A 21,154-nucleotide genomic window follows, 5' to 3' on the forward strand; every position below is an offset into this window, starting at 1 on the left:
TGGAGGATTTGAGCTATAGGGAGAGGCTGAACAGGCTGGGGCTGTTTTCCCTGGAGCGTCGGAGGCTGAGGGGTGACCTTATAGAGGTTTACAAAATTATGAGGGGCATGGATAGGATAAATAGACAAAGTCTTTTCCCTGGGATTGGGGTGTCCAGAACTAGAGGGCATAGGTTTAGGGTGAGGGGGGGAAAAATATAAAAGAGACCTAAGGGGCAACTTTTTCACACAGAGGGTAGTATGTGTATGGAATGAGCTGCCAGAGGATGTGGTGGAGGCAGTACAATTGCAACAGTTAAGAGGCATTTGGATGGGTATATGAATAGGAAGGTTTTGGAGGGATATGGGCCAGGTGCTGGCAGGTGGGACTAGATTGGGTTGGGATATCTGGTTGGTGTGGACGGGTTGGACCGAAGGGTCTGTTTCCGTGCTGTACATCTCCATGATATTCTTGTAAAAAAGTGTCAGTCCCAACTTAAATAACTGCCACTGTACGTCAGTATTCATCAAGAAGATCAGTCTCTTAACTGTTGGAGTTCAGACCATATTGATGTCAGTGATAATTATAGTTTCTTTACTTGTTTTGGTAAACAAATTTTCTGACACTTATTGTCAGAAAGAACTCTATTGCAGAGTTCATTTTACAAGAGCTAACATAATAGATAATGTTTGCTGACACTGGAACTGCAGAGCTACTGTGCATACACATGACTCTGAACATCATATGCATAGTGCAGACTTTGCACATACACAGAACAGGTGCAACACTGAAACAGAATTGGGATGGGTCTGTGGGGAGAAAACTGACAGGGTTTTGAGGGCTGCTAAGCCCTGAAGATAAATTTGCCTCTTATTCTTTTATATTCCACTGAATATAAGCCTAACCTCCTCAACCCCTCCTCATTAAAAAAAATCCCCCTTACCCAAAATTGACCTAGTAAACCTTCTCTGGACTGCTTTCAACGTCAGTGTTTCTATCCTTATATATGAGGAATTGAAATTACTGTTTGCAGAACTTCAGCTGTGTACTAACTATTGCCTTGGATAGTTTTAGCAAGACTTCCCTATTTTTATATTCCATTCACTTTGAAGTAAAGGCCAGCACAGTTACATTGCCATTACCTGAACTTGTATGCTAGCTTTTTATGATTTATGAATGAAACTTCCTCATATATGGAAGCTTTCTCTTTTAATATTATTCTCCTTTATCCTTCCTGCCAAACACGTTGTATTCCATCTGCCATGCCTCTGCTCAAATCACTTGCCTAGATCCTTCTGCAGACATTGTCATTGTCACCACTTGCTTCCCACCTATTTTGTGTCATCAACAATTTGGCAGTACAATAATCTCTCACCCAAGTCATTATGATACACTTTTTCTCTGATAACTCTTTTGTGTTTTGCACATCTTTTCACAGTTTTGGGACTTTCCATCAGATCCGCATGTGGTATATTTCCTTCTATATGAAATTGTGGTTATCACACCTCTCACACATCTTTCTCTCCAGTCCAAAAAACGATATTTGTTGACCCTTTTAGCCATTGCTGTGTTTAGGTATTGGACGTTAATTTCCATCTAAAAACAAACTGTTCAAACTGTCATCTTCATGGCAGCCTGGGCCTCCCTTTTCACTCTGGGTTGGTGACATGCGTTCATATTGCTGCACCATTTGGTTATTTTTGTACCATTCATAGTACTTTCCCTCTGGTACTAATCCAACATCCACTTGGTTTACAGTGATTAAGTTTTACTCAAATACCAGCCATCGCCGCATCTTTCTTGTGGTTCAACGGAATTTGAAAGAATAAATGTTAATCTTTTCCTCATCTCCATGTGTGGCGGAGTGATTACACGGTCGGTTCATACTGAGTGACAAGGCATTCTGGGTGTACATACACAAGACCATCTAGTTCCTGAACAATTTTTGAAATAAATTAAACAATAATCCTCCTGCCGGCGGCGCCCACCCAGTTTTTGTAATTTCGCTCCACAGAATGTATTTAGTATTTTAATGTATTTCTAATCGGAAGCTGATATCTTTTCTGTTGGGGATCCCACGGCAGAGCTGGGCCCCATGTGCGGCCTGGTCGGTGTCGCCGTCCGCTCTCTGCCCTCAGCCGGTTTGCAGCGGCTCGCTGCCCGCTTCTCCTCGAGCCGGAGCCGGAGGCCGAGCGCGGGCTCGGCGGCCATGCAGACCGCTGTTGTCCGCTGTGTCCCCACCGAGACCAAGTTGACCATCTCGCTGCGGCTGGGGCCCGAGGGAGGAAGCCAGCGGCATCTGCAGCGGGAGCAGAGCGAGAGCCTGCAAACTGCGCTCGGCCGCATCGCCCACAACCTGGTCAAAGCTCAGGCCAAGAAAACCAAGAAAGGCCGCAAAGAGGCGGCCTCGGCCCAGGCCCCAGCTCAGGCCTCGGCCCCTCCTGTGACCCTGTACCAGGGAGAACAACCGGTTCCCGGGGACACGAGTAACGCCGAGGCCTGGCAGGATGGAGCTATCTTACAGGTGGGCGAGTCCAGGTACCGAGTGGAGAGAAACCCGCCCAGTCTGACCCAGCTGCGGTTACCCACCTCCATCCTGGCCGGCTTCCCGGTCTGCCCCAAGGTGGAGGTGGAGTTCGGCGAGGCCTCGCACTCGTTGTTCGAGTGGTGGCTGAAGGAGGCGAGCGGTAGCTGGGAACCAGCGGCTAACGGCCGGGTCTTCACCCCGAGCAACGGCCACATCGGCCTGAAGCTCAAGCTGAGATGTCACCCGGGCGACGGGCGGCGTTTCGGGGCGCCGGTGGAGCTGGAGAGTGACGGCGTGGTGGAGGCCGGCCCCGGGGCTTGTACCTTCGACAGCCGCCAGTGGCTCACCCGCCGGGCCCCGGAGGAACCGCTGCTCCGCGTGGTTTCTTACAACATCCTGGCCGACGTGTACGCTCAGACCGAGCTCTCCAAGAACACCCTGTACCCTTACTGTCCCCCCTATGCACTCGAGCTCGATTACAGGCAGAACCTCATCAAAAAAGAGCTCAGTGGCTACAACGCCGACATCATCTGTCTCCAGGAGGTGGACAAGAGTGTTTTTACCAACAGCTTGTCCCCGGCCCTTGATGCTTTCGGCTTTCAAGGAGCATTTCGCATCAAAGAGAAGCAACACGAAGGCCTAGCAACTTTCTTCAGAGCCTCCAAGTACCGGCTGCTAAGTCAGCATGATGTGACCTTGAGCGAGGCTTTAGTTTCGGACCCTTTACACACCGAGATTTTGGAAAAGATTTCTACGAATCCTCAAGTTAAAGAAAAAGTCTTGCAAAGATCAACCACTCTCCAGGTACTGTGGCAGATTGGAAATTTAGTGTTAATAAATGGAATAAATACCTAATAATTGCAGTATAATATCTGCTCGTTAAAACGCACTGTAATGAACAACATTGTAACAAAATGACGGATATCCATTTAAAGAATAATATACAACATGACTGAGATCGTCAGAATGTTGTAGCATCAAGCTACTGCTAAACAGCCGAAATCCTAAAATGTGTTTGTTAGATTTTAGTATCGGAATCTATAACCTGGGATGGAGTGACTGAGCATCTTAAAATCGTTCACTGATCAGAGAGTTTGTAAATGTTGTCCTGCCTGACAAACCTTTTTTTAAAAAAAGTGGCCATGTATGGATGTTATTTCTACGACTCTCTAGAAGGCATATGATAAAACTCCCAAATTGAAGACAAATCATTAACTTTTGATAAGAAATTAACTGCAGCAAGAGACTGGGTAGGGATTTAGATTAGATTACATTACATTACATTACAGAGTGGAAACAGGCCCTTCGGCCCAACAAGTCCACACCGACCCGTAACCCACGCATACCCCTACATTTACCCCTTACCTAACACTACGGGCAATTTAGCATGGCCAATTCACCTAACCTGCACTCCACATAGTCAGTCGCCTGAGGCAGGAAATGAACCCGGGTCTCTGGCGCTGTGAGGCAACAGTGCTAACCACTGTACCACCATGCCACCCACAAATGGGCAAATGTATCTAGAAGGGATAATGGGCAAATGTATCTAGAAGGTTGTGTGCAACTCGTGGTGACCTGTGAGGCTCCATATTGGGGCCTTCATTATTTATCATATTTATTAATTACTTAAATGATCGAGTGGGAAGTGACATGAATTTGCTGATATCTGAATACCCTTCAGGCCAAAATCACTCGCACTGTCTGTGCTCTCATTGTCTCCAGTGATCTCCTGTCCACTGTCTCCAACCTTATAGTCCCCAGTCCCACACTGCCCGGTTCTGCCTGCTCCCCAAGATTCACAAGCCCAACTATCTCGGCTGACCCATTGTCTCTGCATGCTCCTGCCCACCGAACTCATCTTATCTCAAATCCATTGTCTCCCCCTTGGTTCATGCACTTTTCACCTACATCCATGATACCAACCACGCCCTCCACCTTTTCAGTAACTTCCAGTTCCCCAGCCTCCAACGTTTTATCTTCACTGTGGACCTGCAGTCCTTATACACGTCCATACCACACAAGGATGGCCTTAAGGCCATCAGCTTCTTCCTCTCCAACAGACCCATCCAGTCTCCCTCTTCCACCTCGCAGAACCTATCCTCATCCTTAATAACTTTTTCTTTAACTCCTCCCATTTCCTCCAAATCCAAGGGGTGGCCATGGGCACTAGGGGAGGCCCCAACTACGCCTGCCTCTTTGCCAGCTATGTTAAACAGTCTCTCTTTAGCACCTACACAGGCACTGTGTCTTCCATCATTACATTGATGACTGTATCGTTGCAGCATCCTGCACCCAGGCTGAACTTTGTCCACATTTCCACCCTGCCCTCAAATTCACTTGATCCATCCCGCTCACTTCCCTCTCCTTTCTTGACCTTTCCATTTCCACCTCCGGTGACAGTCTCCAGATGAATGTTTACTATAAACCCACAGACTCAAAACTGCCTGGACTACACCTCCTCCCATCCAGTATCCTGCAAGAACTCCATCCCATTCTCCCAGTTCCTCCTCTGCATCTGCTCGGACGAGCAGACATTCTACTCCCAAGCATTCCAGATGTCCATCTATTTTGAACAAAATGCTTTGCCTCTTCTTTGTCATCCAGACAACACTCCATTGCACCACCTCCATTCCATGTTCCACTACTCTAAAACCCCACAAACGCAATAAAGACTGGGTCCCCCTTCTCACCTATCACCCCACCAGTCTTCGCATCCAACATGTCATCCTTAAGCACATCCGCCAACTCCAACTAGACCCCACCACCAAGAACATCTTCCCCTCCTCACCCCTTTCTGCCTTCTGCAAAGACTGTTCGCTTTGCCACTCCTTGGTTCGTACCACTGTCCCCACCAATGCCACCAAACCCCCAGTTACCTTTCCCTGCAACCGGAAAAGATGCCGACACACCACCCCCCTCACTTCCATCCCGGGCCCCAAACAGTCCTTCCAGGTGAGATAGTGGTTCACCTGCCTCTCCTCTAACCGAGTTTACTGTATCTAATGCTTCCAGTGTGATCTTCTCTACATCGGGGACACCAAATGTAAACTAAGGGAATGTTTCAGCTGGGCCCACAGGGGCTGACCTGACCACCTAGTTTCCACTCATTTTATTTGCCCTTCCCACTCCCTTTCTGACCTGACCATCCTTGGTCTCCTCCATTGACACAGTGAATCAAACCACAAATTGGCAGAACAACACCTCTCATCTTCCACCTAGGCAGCCTACAGCCTGGAGGACTTAACATTGAGTTCTCCACTTTCAAATAACCTCCCTCTTCCCATCCCTCCCGCTCTTGTGATTCATCCCTCCCATCGACCAACCAGGTCATACCCTCTACCTGGCTCCACCTATCCCAACCATCACTGCTTCCTTTCCCAGCCCCTCCCACACCCTTGCAACCCTCTCATCGGCCTTCTAGTCACCAACCAGATACATTCCCTCTCATTGACCCTCCTACCATCTACCTGTGTTCACCTAACCCCACCTTACCACCCTGTCCCCCACCCCCTTTATTGGCAGCTCCCCTTACACACACCCCCGGTCCTGAAGAAGGGTTACACCCAAAACATTGACTTCTCCACCTCTTGATGCTTCCTGGCTTGCTGTGTTCTCCCAGGTTCCTGCTTGTCTACCTTGGCCTCCAGCATCTGCTGTTGTTTTTTGTGTCTCACATCTGTTCAAGTACAGTATAGATGGAAGCATAGGATTACAAATCAATATTAATAAATTAAGAATAGGCAGGTTCTGTGTAAAATGGATTTCAATGCAGTGTTACTGATTAATTCCACCTTTTCTTTCGCTTAAGGCCAGACAAGACTTGGGGTTCTTTGTTATAAGTTTATTCATGCATGCATTGGAGAAGTACACATTAAAAAAAAAGGCATGCTACTCAAATCTTCACAAGAGCAAAGGTTTTATGCTACTCTTATAGATAACTATTTCTATAAGTAATTCCTTCCAATTAAACTTTGACCAACCATATTTGTATAACTTGCATTCCAAAGTAGTAGACATTATATCGTCCAATCATATTTGAACAAATGTGATTTTATTACCATATGCCTCTCCTACCTGCAGTACGTACTTTGTGATTACTAACAAATTTACACTATTTTCCCTTTAAGTCCTTCCTGTAGTTCCTTGGTAAACAGAGTCATAAAACATGGAAACAGTCCAAGCAAAGTCCATGCTGACCAAAATTCTAAACTAAAGTACTCCCACCTGCCTGACCTTGGCCCATATCCCTTCAAGCATTTCTTATTATGTACATATCTCAATGTCTTTTGAGCATCTACATCCACCACTTCCTCTGGAAGTTCATTCCACACAGTTCATTTCTACTCTTTAAAAAAAATTGCCCCCATGTCTTTTTAAAACCAATTTCTTCTCTCACCTTTTAAAAAAAAAAATATGCTCCCTAGTTTTGAAATTCCCCAACCTAAGGAAAAGACACCTGCCATTATCTATAACCCTAATTATTTTATAAATCTCTATAAAGTCATCTCTTAGTGTCCTCCGCTCCAGTGAAAAAAGTCCCAGCCTCTCCTTATAACTCAAACCCTCCTTTCCTGACAACATCCCAGTAAATTTCTACTGAATCCTCTGCAGCTTAATAACGTCCTTCCTATAACAGGGTGACCAGAACTAGACACCAGTACTCCAGAATAGGGCTCACTAACATCCTCTACAACCCCAACTCCTATACTTAAAACTTGGCCAAATAAAGTGTCTAATACTTCAGACCACCCTTTCTGAACTGGAAGTGGAATGACTTTAAAGTTTCTCATTGGATGCATCTTGGTTACTGAAAATTGTTGCTTAATTCTTTCCCAGCAACACCCCACCATGATCAATTACATTCCGATTGGCCAAGGTAAACATGACTTAAGGGTGATGGACATTGACTAACATCACGCCCTCACCCCACTGTCTACAGACTGGCTCATGAAGTCATTAATGGGTCCATCCTCTTCATGAAGTTTGTCATTGTGAACATTGCTAAAATAAACATTCTTTGCTTTATTAAAGAGAAAAGGGAGGCCCACGTAAACTGGACTCTGGATTGATGTCTTTGAGTTCATGTCTCAATCCTAGCTTAATTAGAGCACTTCCCAGTGAATCAGACACTCCTTATGACTAAGTTTGTTTTTCCTGGCTTGATTCTACTGTGGAATCTTAGAAACAATTATATACCTTATATACCTTAATACAAAAGATCAGAAAGTATGCTAAGTTCTACCAATTTGTAATAAAGTTTATAAGATCAATTCTGATTACATTTAGTCAATCACCATACTACAATCCCTTTATAAAGTTGACAAGCTTGGGAGCATCATCTCTTCTTTAACCTTGCAAGATCAAATTAACACTGTCTCTCAGTCTTGCAACTGCAATTACAACTTTAACTTTCCAACACTTTGTTTCTCTTTGCATGCTTTAAGTTGGTTTAAAATAGAAGTTTGGTTCCCTCACTTCCCTCATCCTTACTATGGTTAAATTACTTGTTGCATGACTCTGATTCCGAACCATCTCACCTGTTGTTAAGATTAGTGGAGCTGATGCAAAAGATTTTATTCTCATCCTACCGGCTCTACTTCCAACAATTTATCTTCAATAAATACAATAATTCATATTCTGTCATTACACTGGTGTAATCCTAACCATTAAACAAATCATAAACAACATTGAATTTCATCAATGGTAATATGATTTTAATCATTTTCAGAGTTATAACTGTTATTTACAGCTTGACTGAGTCATAAAATTCCTTGAAATTTATGTTTTTACGGGACATGGTTTTACTTATTGTTCTTTGTCACATACCTTTACCTTTGAGTGTGATGGTTGTTCAAATTGTCTGCATTCATATTTTCTTTGAGTTTATTTATTTCCATAGTTTGTTCTTAAATTCACTGTATTCTGTTATCCACACTCTCTTAATAATATCTTCCCTAATTTAGTTTTTATTTCAAGTTCTTTACTCACAGATCACTTCGCTCAATACCATTCAAATAACATCATATATGAACTTAAAAATTTTAAATTTCAATTCAATTTCAAGGCTCTTTAACCACTTTAGAATGGAACCCATGCACTTCTTAATGCAATTCCTTATTATTTTTGTATGTGTATCCAGCCTTGGTGGATTTGAAATGCTTGATACTCAATGTAATTAATATTTTTTACAGCAGTTCTCCTATTCTCCATCACATTGTTAACAAATGGCTTGGGTGGATTAAGGATATATTATATATCAACTTCCTGTATATTCAGGCAAAGTGAAGCATATATAAGAAGTGAAACTCCTCCTCATACTTCTGTTAACTTGTTCTGCTTTTACTCAGCTGCTGACCATTAGCAAGCGATTTTATTTTAAAATTCTACAGTCCAGCATATGATGAAATATTTGGAGGTATTGAACAATGCTGCCAATTTGAAATCCAAGTGTTTTTTTTCCTTTTCTATATTTTTAAATTGGCATCTAGGGTGGAGAATGCCAAAGAGTCATAATATCTGAGCAAAAAGTTCCTTCTCATCTGAGTCTTAAATGGTTGATTGTTTATCCTGAGACTGTGCCCCTCAGTTCTAGACTCTCTATTGAGAGGAAACAACCTGTTAGGTATTTACCTTGTCAAGCCCCCTCAGCATCTTATGTACTGTAATGAGATCACCCCTCATTCTAAAATCCAAAGAGTCTAGGCCCAATCTACTCTCCCTTTAGAGTACTCCCCTTATCATTCGATAATTCTAGGAGTCGATCTTGTGAACTGCACTGCACTGCCTCCATGTAAAGTGTTTCCTTTCTTGTATCAGGAGACTAAAACTGCATAGAGTTTCAGATCTGATCTCATCATAGATATGTACAATTATGGCAGGATTTCCTTATCTTCTATGACATGTGCCTTCCTACTTGCTTGCTGTACCTGGGTTTATTGTCATAAAATACTGGTTGTTATATCTAGGGGACTGAAATACAAGTCTTGTTGCAACTAAACAAAGCCCTGGTTAGACCACATGAGGAATGCAGTGAATAGTTTTGACCATCAGATCTAATAAAACATGTATTGACCTTGGAAAAAGGGGAGAATGGATTAGTCAGGACTCCAAGATTTAAAATACTGGGAGACATTACACAAACGAGGGTTGTATTAATTGGAATTTAGAAATTTTTAAGATGATTTTTATCAACATGTTCAAGATTTTGTTGGAAACACCACCATCCTGCTTGGAAATATATGGCCTTTCCTTCAGTATCACTTGGTTAAAATTTCCGAACTCCCACCCTAACACTATAAGTGTACCTACACAAAATATGTAAACAGATCATGACCACCTGATCAAAGGCAACATGAGATGGACAATACATTCTGGTCCAGCCAGCTGTGCCCACATGCCATGCATTAATTACAAAGAATTGTTAGGGTGTGTAGAGAGAAATTGCTTCCACTGGTTGAGAAACCAGCAAAGAGACCAAAGTCTTAATGTTACACCTTTTAGGTGTGACACTATGAAATATTGGCAAAAATTTGAAACTGTTTTGCAAACATCAATGGATGCTAAATTAATCATTAATTTTAAATCTGAGATTGATAGACTTGTTATCTAAAGGTATTAAGGAATGTGGGGCAAAGGTGGATATGTAAATTTAACTTGCTGTTCGGTCATGATCTTATTGACTAGATTGAGGATTTATTGAACTATCTCAGGAACTGTGAGTAATTCAATGTTTGCTGTACATTAATGATTCTAAATATTTATATTTTTATTTAGGTTTGTGTACTTGAGTCTCTTGAAGATTCATCAAAGAAGTTGTGTATTGGTAATACTCATCTTTACTGGCATCCAAAAGGTAAATTTTACATCTCTAAGATTATCTATTGTGCCATTCTCTTCCTTTTCTTTTTTCCTCTACCCATTTTGGATATTGATCTTCCATTTGTTTGGCATGAACAGTCTTCATTAAAATTCATTCAGTTGCCTAATTATGAGGATGGCAATGATCTATAACAGAATGTGCTGTGGTTCAAGATCTAAAACCTGTTTAAAAGCTGTATATCTATAATAGCTACATTTTTATCTAATTACACAAGATTTTTTAAATTACCAAATTAATACAGAAAGAAATTGCACTTAGGACAGTATTTTTCTTGTGTGATATGATCTTGATAGATGCCATTACCTTTTCAAACAAAATTTGAACTCTCAGTTATTAATTGAAAAGGGTACACCACAGGAATTCACGTTTTAAACACAACTTTTTACTGTACAAAAACTGAACAAAGCAAATATGACTTAGTGCAAGATTTTGTCAATGCTTGTACATGAAACCTGAAAATTTCAACAGTCAACTTCCCATTTTACATTTATTTCTCCGAAGTGCTTGCCTTTACAGCATCTTTACTTCGCATGGGCCCAAACAAGTTGTGAATACAGCTCTCAGGAATTCACTTTTATCTTCCCTATGTTCCTACTGTTCTGAGGTATGTGATTTCTTGGGGTCCTTACACTAATGTTTAGTTAGGTGAAGCCTCTGTGTCTCCATCAACACCTAATGATTGTGAACTTTCTCGCTCTTGTTTAGTGAGACCAAATTTGAAACCTTCTGTTTTCTGAATCCCTGCAGCTTGCAGATTCTCTCTCTCTGTCTGCATTGTTTAAACTACTGTAACCTCAAACTTCCAATGCCTATTACTTTGAAAAACCACACAGCTAAAACCCAGAACCAATTACAAAATCCTCCCTGCAATCTATCCCCTTAGCTATGTGGTGCAGCTGAGATGACCCACATAGAGATTTAAACTAAATAATTAAAATGTTCAAACCTGACCTCTGTGATTTTGAAATCAATATTATTAATTTAACTCCTTTGTGGTACAGCTGTAGTCATCTGTCCAACAAGAAACTAGAGTTTTTTTTAGTCTCCAATACTTTCCACTATGACCCTTGTAATAAAAAAAATCTTTGTTTTACAATCACTTTAAAGTTTGTTGACCAGCTTCTCAAATTGGATGTTTTCATTTATCTTGTATCTAAAAATTTCAATTTTCAAACTAAAAGTTATACTCTTAAAATGTGTGAATCATTAAAATTAAATATTCATTACAGTGAGAAAACAGTTGTTGGCAACACCTAAGTTGGTCAGTATCTGCAAAGGACGGAGAATGCTGGTTTTTCAGACATCGTCTATTCATCAGAATTCTTTTGGTTTTATATATCTTCATTGGTCTCTGTCAAAAAGTCCATTCATTATCACTCGTGCTCACTGACTTGTATTGGTTGCTAGTTATTAACATATTTGTTTAAATTTGTAATTCCTGCTTTCAGATCTCTCTGTGGTCTTAGCCTACAACCCTATGCACTCATATATTTTCTGTTCTCCTCTGCATTCCCAATTTAATTGCTCCATTGTTGCTGGTCAGGTTTTCAACTGCTAAGACCCCAATCTTTGGAACTCCCTCCCTAAACCCTTTCTCTGTCTCATCCTTTTAAGGGACTACACAGATACTGGCCTCCTTCACCTGTCCTCGTACTTATTTGTATCTTGGTATAAACATTGTTTTGCAACATACCTTTGAAAAACCTTGGGATATTTTATGATATGCAAGGTAGTACATTGATGCAAGCTATTTGTATGAGAATGCCTAATCCCTGTTATGTTTTATGGAAATCCTGGGGAAACCACTACTTTATGCTATGAATTCTTATTTTTATTAAACAACATACAGGTAGATGTTCTTTTCTCTTCCCAGCACTGATGATGTAGGACACACCTAACATGCATGATTTAAAAATTCCTGCATTTCTGCCATTCAGGCCATCAGTTAAGGCCAGACACACTCCTTGCAGAGGGCTATTCCATGATGTTGTTTGCAACTGGAAATGGGGATGGAAATCCAGCTGACGTTATTAAAGGAACTTGAAGTACAACATTGGGCGCATATTAGACATCTTTGTAAGAAGTGCACTACTTTTTACTAAATGATCAAAATAGAGGGAACAGAATGTAATACATGCATTTAAATTCCAATCCACAGTTCAACTTAAACTTTAATCTCCAGTGGAAAGCTTATTATTACTCTGTGTCCTGGGTGACTCAGTTCTCTTTAATTTTAGTGCTGCCATGATAGTGGATAGTTCTTATATTCACAAATATGATGGGTGTAGATTGACATCAAAATGACTTACAAAAAAAATGTTTAAAGTTAAGTTAAAGCAGTGGCTTGATGGGGAGTCCATAAAATTAATAAAATCCCTGAAATTTGAGAGTCAAGAATCTGTTGCCAATTACAATAATCTAAGAAAAAAACTACCATGCATGCTGGAAATCTGAGGTTTTAAAAAAAGTACTGTAAATAGTCAAGTCTGGCAGCATCAATGGAGAGAGAAACACGTTTTGAGATCAATATGTCTCTTCTGAACTGAATGAGGGCAGGAATATGGTGGATTAGCTGCTGTTGAAAGGGGAAGGAAGAACAAAAGGAAAATTATGGTAAAGGTGATGGTTGTGTCAAGAGACAAAACATTTGTTGAGAGTATAAATGCCATAAAAATGAGGGAGTTATGATCCAAGCTAATGTTATTCCTTGGACAAGTCAGATCCTAGACTGAAACCTGGCTTGGCAGATTATAATTTTATTCATTTCAGCTTTACACATACTGTTCAAAACTTGGAAGTAAAACGTTTTAAAAATCTTTCCATAAATTATGTATGTTTCTCTTAAGCTGACCTTGTAAACTGGAGCTTGTTTATCTAGTCAGTTGAAAAACCCTATGTACACAAAATCCATAAATTCTAAAGTTAGATCCCAAACTTGTATCATCAATAGTCAGAGGTGAGGTATTGGAAGACTGGAGGTTGGCTAACGTGGTGCCACTATTTTAAAAAGGTGGTAAAGAAAAAACAGGGAACTATAGACCAGTGAGCCAGACACTGTTGGTGGGCAAGTTGTTGGAGGGAATCCTGAGGGACAGGATTTACATGTATTTGGAAAGGCAAGGACTGATTAGGGTGATTCAGCATGGTTTTGTGCATGGGAAATCATGTCTCACAAACTTGATTGAGTTTTTTGAAAAAGTAACAAACAGGATTGATGAGGGCAGAGCAGTAGACGTGATCTATATGGACTTCAGTAAGGCATTTGACAATGTTCCCCATGGGAGACTGTTAGCAAGGTTAGATCTCATGGAGTACAGGGAGGACTAGCCATTTGGATACAGAACTGGCTCAAAAAGTGGAAGACAGAGGGTGGTGGTGGTGGAAGGTTGTTTTTCAGACTGGAGGCCTATGACCAGTGGAGTGCCACAAGGATCAGTGCCACAAGGGTTCACTATTCATCATTTATATAAATGATTTGGCTGTGAGCATAACAGGTATATTAAGTTTGCAGATGACACCAAAATTGGAGGTGTAGTGGACAGCGAAGGTTACCTCAGATTACAACTGGATCGTTATCAGATGGTCCAGTGAGCTGAGAAGTAGCAGATGGAGTTTAGATAAATGCGAGGTGCTGCATTTTGGAAAATCAAATCTTAACAGGACTTATACCCTTAATGGTAAGGTCCTGGGGACTGTTGCTGAACAAAGAGACCTTGGAGTGCAGATTCATATCTCCTTGAAAGTGGAGTCGCAGGTAGATAGGATACTTTCCTTTATTGGACAGAACATTGAGTACAGGAGTTGGGAGGTCATGTTGTGGTCGTACAGGACATGGGTTAGGCCACTTTTGGAATATTGCATGCAATTCTGGTCTGCTTCCTATCCGAAGGATATATGTGAAACTTGAAAGGGTTCAGAAAGGATTTACAAGGATGTTTCCAGGGTTGGAGGATTTGAGCTACAGGAAGAGGCTAAATAGATTAGGGCCGTTTTCTCTTAAGTGTCGAAGGCTGAGGATTTTTATAAAATCATGAGGGGCATGGATAGGATAAATAGACAAAGTCTTTTCCCTGGCGTGTGGGAGTCCAGAACTAGAGGGCATAGGTTTAGGGTAGGAGAGATAAGATTTAAAGGGACCTAAGGAGCAACTTTTTTTCACAGTGTGGTGTATGGAATGAGCTACCAAAGGAAGTGATGGAGACTGGTACAATTACAACATTTAAGAGGCATCTGGATAGGGACATGAATAGGAAGGATTTAGAGGGATATGGGCCAAGTGCTGGCAAATGGGACTAGATTAGGTTAGGATATCTGGACAGCATGGACGAGTTGGACCAAAGGGTCTGTTTCGATGCTGTACACCCCTATGACTCTAAAGGAAAGCACCATGGCTACAGCAGTACTTCCAACTAATGTTTGCACGCACCTCCAGCCATCCACCCCCCAAACAATTCTATCACCTCCAGGAAATGGACTACAGTGGTTCAAGAAGACAGCTCACAGCCATCTTCTCAAGGGCAAATTAGGATGGTTGATAAAAGCTGGCCTAATCAGTGATGATCACATCCAGTGAATGAAGAAAAAAATGTGTATGTAGGGATATGTTTCACACAATTTGTATCACACTTGATACTGTCTGAAGCAAAATCTTGCAAAATAAGATTCAAACCGGCACATGGCAAAAAAATCGAAATGTGGGACAGGGCTTAAAGTCTGAAATGGAACTCAATGTTGAGTCCAGAACGCTAGGCCATTTGGCTCATAAAGTCTACTCTGCCTTTCAGTGGCACATCTGAATTCTCAATCTGTGGAGTTCCTCAAACTTGCATTGGCCTTCACTGAAACACTGCAACAGGCTAAAGGCATGACAGCAGATTGGTGAATTAAAACGACAAGCAGCTGGAAGCTTAGGGTCAATATTGTGGACTGAGTGATGTGTTGTTCAAAGTTGTTGCCCAAACTGTGTATGGTCTCCCAGTATAGAGGAGGTCACATTGTAATGAACAAACATAGTATACAAATTTGAAAAGAATACACGTCAATAATTGCTTCGCTTGGAAGGAGTGTTGGGATCATGGATAGTCAGAATGGAGGAAGTAAAAGTATTCCCCCTCCTGTAATTGCGTGGGATGGTTTTGGGAATGATTTGAGGAGTGGAACAGATTGCAATGGAGGGAACAGCCCCTTCACAATACTGGTGGACTGGGAAAGTGATTATGTTTTTGATGGTGGCATCCTACTGGAGATGGTAGAAATGATGAAGGATGAACCTTTGAATCTGGAGGCCATTGAGGTGGAAAGTGGAGAAAGGATTCTGGAGGGGTGAGAGCAGAAATGCAGAAAATGGGCCGGAGATTGAGGTTCAAACATTATTGAGGGTCATGTTACCCACAGGAGGGGGTAATCTTTAGTTGAACAATAGGAAGACATATTATTGTGCAAGATTGCATTATCAGAATCTTACAAAAGTCCCAAGCATTACTTCCGGGTAAAGCAGTGACTTACATATACCACTTCCAACTTTATATACTGTATTTGCTTCTCAATGTGGTCTCCTCTATATTGGGGAGTACAAAGTTAAAAATCACACAACACCAGGTTTTAGTCCAACAGTTTAATTGGAAGCACTGTGGTTCCAATATGGTTGTGGGAAGGAGCGGCGCTCCGAAAGCTAGTGCTTCCAATTAAACCGGTTGGACTATAACCTGGTGTTGTGATTTTTAACTTTGTCCACCCCAGCCCAACACTGGCATCTCCAAATCATGTCTATATTGGGGAGACCACGTACAGATAGTGACTGTTTTGTGGTACACTATTGAATGTGTAAGCATAAGCCTGAGGTTTTGATTGCTTGTTATTTTAATTCTCCAACTTGCTCATCTCATCTAACATCTCTATCCTCAGCAGTATTAAGTCCAACGCAAACCCAAGACGGTGCACCTCATTTTCCATTAGACACTTGACAGCCTCTGGACTCCATGTTGAGTTCAACAATTTCAGGCCATGAACATTGGCCCTATTTTCCTTCCTCATTTTGGCATGTGCTTGAATCTTTTTTTGACTTTCTTGCTTTTGGGTAGAACCATTCATTGTACTAACATATTCAATCTGGACAAATACTTTGTTCCTTGAAAACAATCATTACTCATCCTTGCACTGTTATTCTAAGATAATTGTGTCATTTAATTTCTCCTATCCTCCCTTTACAGTAGACCTTCCCTTTCAATCCTAATGGCATATCTAATCCTGTTTCTACCTTCCATAAATCTTGAGAGTCAGATTCAACTTGAAATGTTAACTTTATTTCTCTCCCTGCAAATGTGCCAGTTCAGTTTGGTAGTTGTAGCATCTTTTTTGTTTTTATGCCAATGATTTGTTGGATATAGTGTCTCATCAGTTCCTGTATCAAGTATATGTATTGATACTGAAAGACCAAATCATTTTATGTTTTGCCAGGAGGCCACATTCGCCTTATCCAGATAGCAATTGCCTTTCGTCACCTTCAACATGTTACAGAAATGCACCCTGATACACCAGTAATATTTTGTGGTGACTTCAACAGCACCCCAGACACGGGCTTGTATGAATTTGTCATCAAGGGACATATTTCTGCTGATCATCCCGACTGGACTTCAAATGGCGAGGAAGAACGTTGCAGCATGTCACTTATGCACTTCTTTAAATTAAAAAGTGCTTGTGGAGAGCCTGCTTACACAAATTATGTGGGTGGCTTCCAGGGTTGTCTGGACTACATTTTTGCAGATATGAATATGTTTGAAGTTTTTCAGGTTATTCCTTTTCCAAGTCACGAGGAAGTCATCTGCCATTTGGCTCTGCCAAGTGTTTCACACCCATCAGATCATATTGCACTTATCTGTGATCTAAAGTGCAAATAAATTATGATAAATTGTGGGCCTACTGCAACTTTAGCTACTAATAAGGCTGGTCCATTGTATGAGGTTATACATTTCATAACTGTTAACTTCGAGAAGTTGTCAGTATCTATAAAGGGAATAATGGTTGGTAATATTTTGGGCAGTGAACTTTGTTAAGATGCCTGAAGCTAACGAAAGTTAATCCTGTATTTTGGTAGGTGTCTTTTTCTTTTACAATAACTGGTCTTTAATGTAATGTAATCAATAGAATGGATATTATAAACTAAAAGTCAAAACCAGAATGGGGCATCTACTGGATTTATGTATTGATGGAAATGTTCACATTTTACTGAAATGTAAGTAAAATATTGCACTGCATTGAAGGCTGTATTCTTAAGTGGAAACAAACAGAGAATTTTTCATAGTGGTTATGAAATTCACTAATTTGGCTGATTAGTTTTCAAATAAGCATTGCAGAGACCAAAGGTCCACGACCATTTAACAGCCTGTGCAAGAGGCTTGGTAAAATCTTGAGATACATTGTGCATTTTATACTATGTCCGCTATTATTGATGTTTATGGATACAGTGTGCGCACTTGTGGAAACAACAGATTCCAAACAGAATGAAATTACAATATTCAATAATTAAAATGTGGACTATTCTTTATGAACAATATGGTGAATGTACACAGCCAATCACTTGCTATTAAGTTTATTTCCATGGGATGTTCCAGTAGGTAGATCATGAAGAGATGTCTGATTAAAAGCAAAAATTGGAACATCACTGGATGGAACATTCGAAAATTAAATAATTACAGGTAGTTCTGGGATAACGCGCTTTCAGCGGTGCGATTCCAACTGGGATCGGTTAATACGCTTTGTTCCACACATGCACGATTATCTGCTGATGTCTCCATGCATGTACGATGTCGGTGCTTGTCTTCATGCTATTCTGCGCATGCACCCGTGTCCACATTGAAACCTCTGTGCAATTCTGCACATGTGCGATGTCAGCTGATGACAGCAACTTTCTCACATTTTTTTTAGTTTAATAAGTATGATCGCAACCTTCATTCAGGCTGTGGTGTATTTTGCATTAGACCATTGGATGATTTTTGAGTGATTGTGAGTGATTTTTTTTTTGCCGGTCTACCCCAACCCCATTTTTTTTTTCCATAGGCCCCATTTTCGCTGGAACACAACTATGGCACTGTAGAACTATCTGTATTGTTCAAAAGGCAATGTTATTTGAGCAAAATTCAAAATAACCAAACTTGTACTACTAATTTTTTGGAGATAAGTCTCTTGATTAAACTTAAAATATAAGCCATAGCTATTAATTTAACCTGAGGCAGTGTTTGTAGAGGAATAAGACGGTGTTATTTTCTGGGTCTGTAGATTGTGAAGGACCAAAAATGGCCTTTGCAGTGATATGTACTTCTTGTCAGATGTAGGATTTTAAAGAGAGTTTAAGCGTTACTGTGGATTATATCTGCCATAAATGCTGTTGGGTGCGAATCTTATCAGATCAAGTGGATTGGTTGGAGAGACAGATAGAGAGGAATTTGCAACAACAACAGTATGTGATGGATGGCAAATATAGGAAGGGGGGGAAAATCTCAAATACAGTCACATAAATGGGTTAACTCCAGGAAGGGTAAGAGAGTAAGGTAGGTAGTTAGTGCAGGAGTCTTTTGTGGATACACTCATTTCAAACCGGTATGCTGTTTTGGAAAATGTAGGGGGTGATGGATTCTCAGGGGAATGTAGCACGAATAGCCAAGTTGAGACTGGCTCTAATGCAACGAGGGGTATGTCAGCTTCCAGGAGATCAATTGGGTTAGGGGATTCTGTAGTCAGAGGTACAGACAGACGTCTGTGGCCAGGAAAGAGATCGATCTTTTAGATTAGATTTTTAGATTTCTTACAGTGTGGAAACAGGCCCTTCGGCCCAACAAGTCCACACCACCCCGCCAAAGCGCAACCCACCCATACCCCTACATTTACCCCTTACCTAACACTACGGGCAATTTAGCATAGCCAATTCACCTGACCTGCACATCTTTGGACAGTGGGAGGAAACCGGAGCACCCGGAGGAAACCCACGCAGACACGGGGAGAACGTGCAAACTCCACACAGTCAGTCGTCTGAGTCGGGAATTGAACCTGGGTCTCTGGCGCTGTGAGGCAGCAGTGCTAACCACTGTGCCACCGTGCCGCCCAAAGGGATGATCTGAGACTGGTACAGCTGAGAACAGAAGTGAGTCGGGCAGGCAGGGACAAGGTAGGACTAATAAATTGAACTGCATTTATTTCAATGCAAGGGGCCTAACAAGGAAGGCAGATGAACTCAGGGCATGGTTAGGAACATGGGACTGGGATATCATAGCAATTACAGAAACGTGGCTCAGGGATGGACAGTACTGGCAGCTTAATGTTCCAGGATACAAATGCTACAGGAAGGATAGAAAGGGAGGCAAGAGAGGAGGGGGAGTGGCATTTTTGATAAGGGATAGCATTATAGCTGTGCTGAGAGGGGATATTCCTGGAAATACATCCAGGGAAGTTATTTGGGTGGATCAGAGAAATAAGAAAGGGATGATCACCTTATTGTGATTGTATTATAGACCCCCCCAATAGTCAGAGGGAAATTGAGAAACAAACTTGTAAGGAGATCTCAGCTATCTAAGAATAACAGGTTAGTTATGGTAGGGGATAATTACTATATTTGACTGGGACTGCCATAGTGTTAAAGGTTTAGATGGAGAGGAAGTAAGTTGTATAAGACAATTTCCTGACTCAGTATGTGGATGTACCTACTAGAGAAGATGCAAGACTTGACCTACTCTTGGGAAATAAGACAGGGCTGGTGACTGAGGTGTCAGTGGGGGAAGCACTTTGGGGCCAGCGACCATAATTCTATTCGTTTTAGAATAGTGATGGAAAAGGATAGACCAGATCTAAAAGTTGAAGTTCTAAATTGAAGAAAGGCCAATTTTGAAGGTATTAGACAAGAACTTTCAAAAGCTGATTGGAGGCAGATGTTCGCAGGTAAAGGGACGGCTAGAAAATGGGAAGCCTTCAGAAATGAGAGAACATGAATCCAGAGAAAGTATATTCCTGTCAGGGTGAAAGGGAAGGCTGGATGCTGGATAACTAAAGAAATTGAGGGTTTGGTTAAGAAAAAGGAAGCATATGTCAGGTACAGACAGGATAGATCAAGTGAATCCATAGAAGAGTATAAAGGAAGTAGGAGTATACTTAAGAGGGAAATCAGGAGGGCAAAACGGGGACATGAGATAGTGTTGGCAAATACAATTAAGGAAAATCCAAAGGGTTTTTACAAATATATTAAGGACAAAAGGGTAACTAGGGAGAGAATAGGGCCCCTCAAAGATCAGCAAGGCAGCCTTTGTGTAGAGCACAGAAAATGGGGGAGATACTAAATGAATATTTTGCATCAGTATTTACTGTGGAAAAGGATATGCAAGATATAGACTGTAGGGAAATAGATGGTGACATCTTGCAAAAATGTCCAGATTACAGAGGAGGAAGTGCTGGATGCCTTGAAACGGTTAAAGGAGGATAAATCCCCAGGACCTGATCAGGTGTACCCGAGAACTTTGGGAAGCTAAAGAAGTGATTGCTGGGCCTCTTGCTGAGATATTTGTATTATCGATAGTCACAGTTGAGGTGCTAGAAGACTGGAGGTTGGCAAATGTGGTGCCACTGTTTAAGGAGGGCGGTAAGGACAAGCCAGGGAACTATAGACCAGTGAGCCTCACCTCTGTGGTGGGAATGTTGTTGGAGGGAATTCTGAGGGACAGTATGTACACTTATTTGGAAAGGCAAGGGCTGATTCAGGATAGTCAACATGGCTTTGTGCTTGGAAA

The 21,154-nt window shown here is 41.4% G+C and overlaps 1 protein-coding gene across 2 annotated transcripts; it reads left to right on the plus strand.

Moving 5' to 3' along the window:
- The first annotated feature begins 1,973 nt into the window (after positions 1 to 1,973).
- pde12 (phosphodiesterase 12) lies at positions 1,974 to 17,932 on the plus strand. Of its 2 annotated transcripts, XR_006314316.1 has the most exons (4): positions 1,974 to 3,310; positions 10,280 to 10,358; positions 10,887 to 10,989; positions 16,842 to 16,928. XR_006314316.1 is itself a non-coding variant. In XM_043708123.1 (3 exons), exons 1-3 carry the CDS (start codon positions 2,075 to 2,077, stop codon positions 17,279 to 17,281), a joined length of 1,755 nt encoding a protein of 584 aa, XP_043564058.1. In that variant the 5' UTR covers positions 1,976 to 2,074; the 3' UTR covers positions 17,282 to 17,932. The 2 variants fall into 2 exon arrangements, 1 of the variants encoding a protein (XP_043564058.1); XM_043708123.1 differs by lacking the exon at positions 10,887 to 10,989 and having other exon boundaries at positions 1,976 to 3,310; positions 16,842 to 17,932.
- The last annotated feature ends 3,222 nt before the right edge of the window (positions 17,933 to 21,154 follow it).

Source organism: Chiloscyllium plagiosum, chromosome 18, assembly GCF_004010195.1.
Source record: "Chiloscyllium plagiosum isolate BGI_BamShark_2017 chromosome 18, ASM401019v2, whole genome shotgun sequence".
Classification (NCBI taxonomy): domain Eukaryota; kingdom Metazoa; phylum Chordata; class Chondrichthyes; order Orectolobiformes; family Hemiscylliidae; genus Chiloscyllium; species Chiloscyllium plagiosum.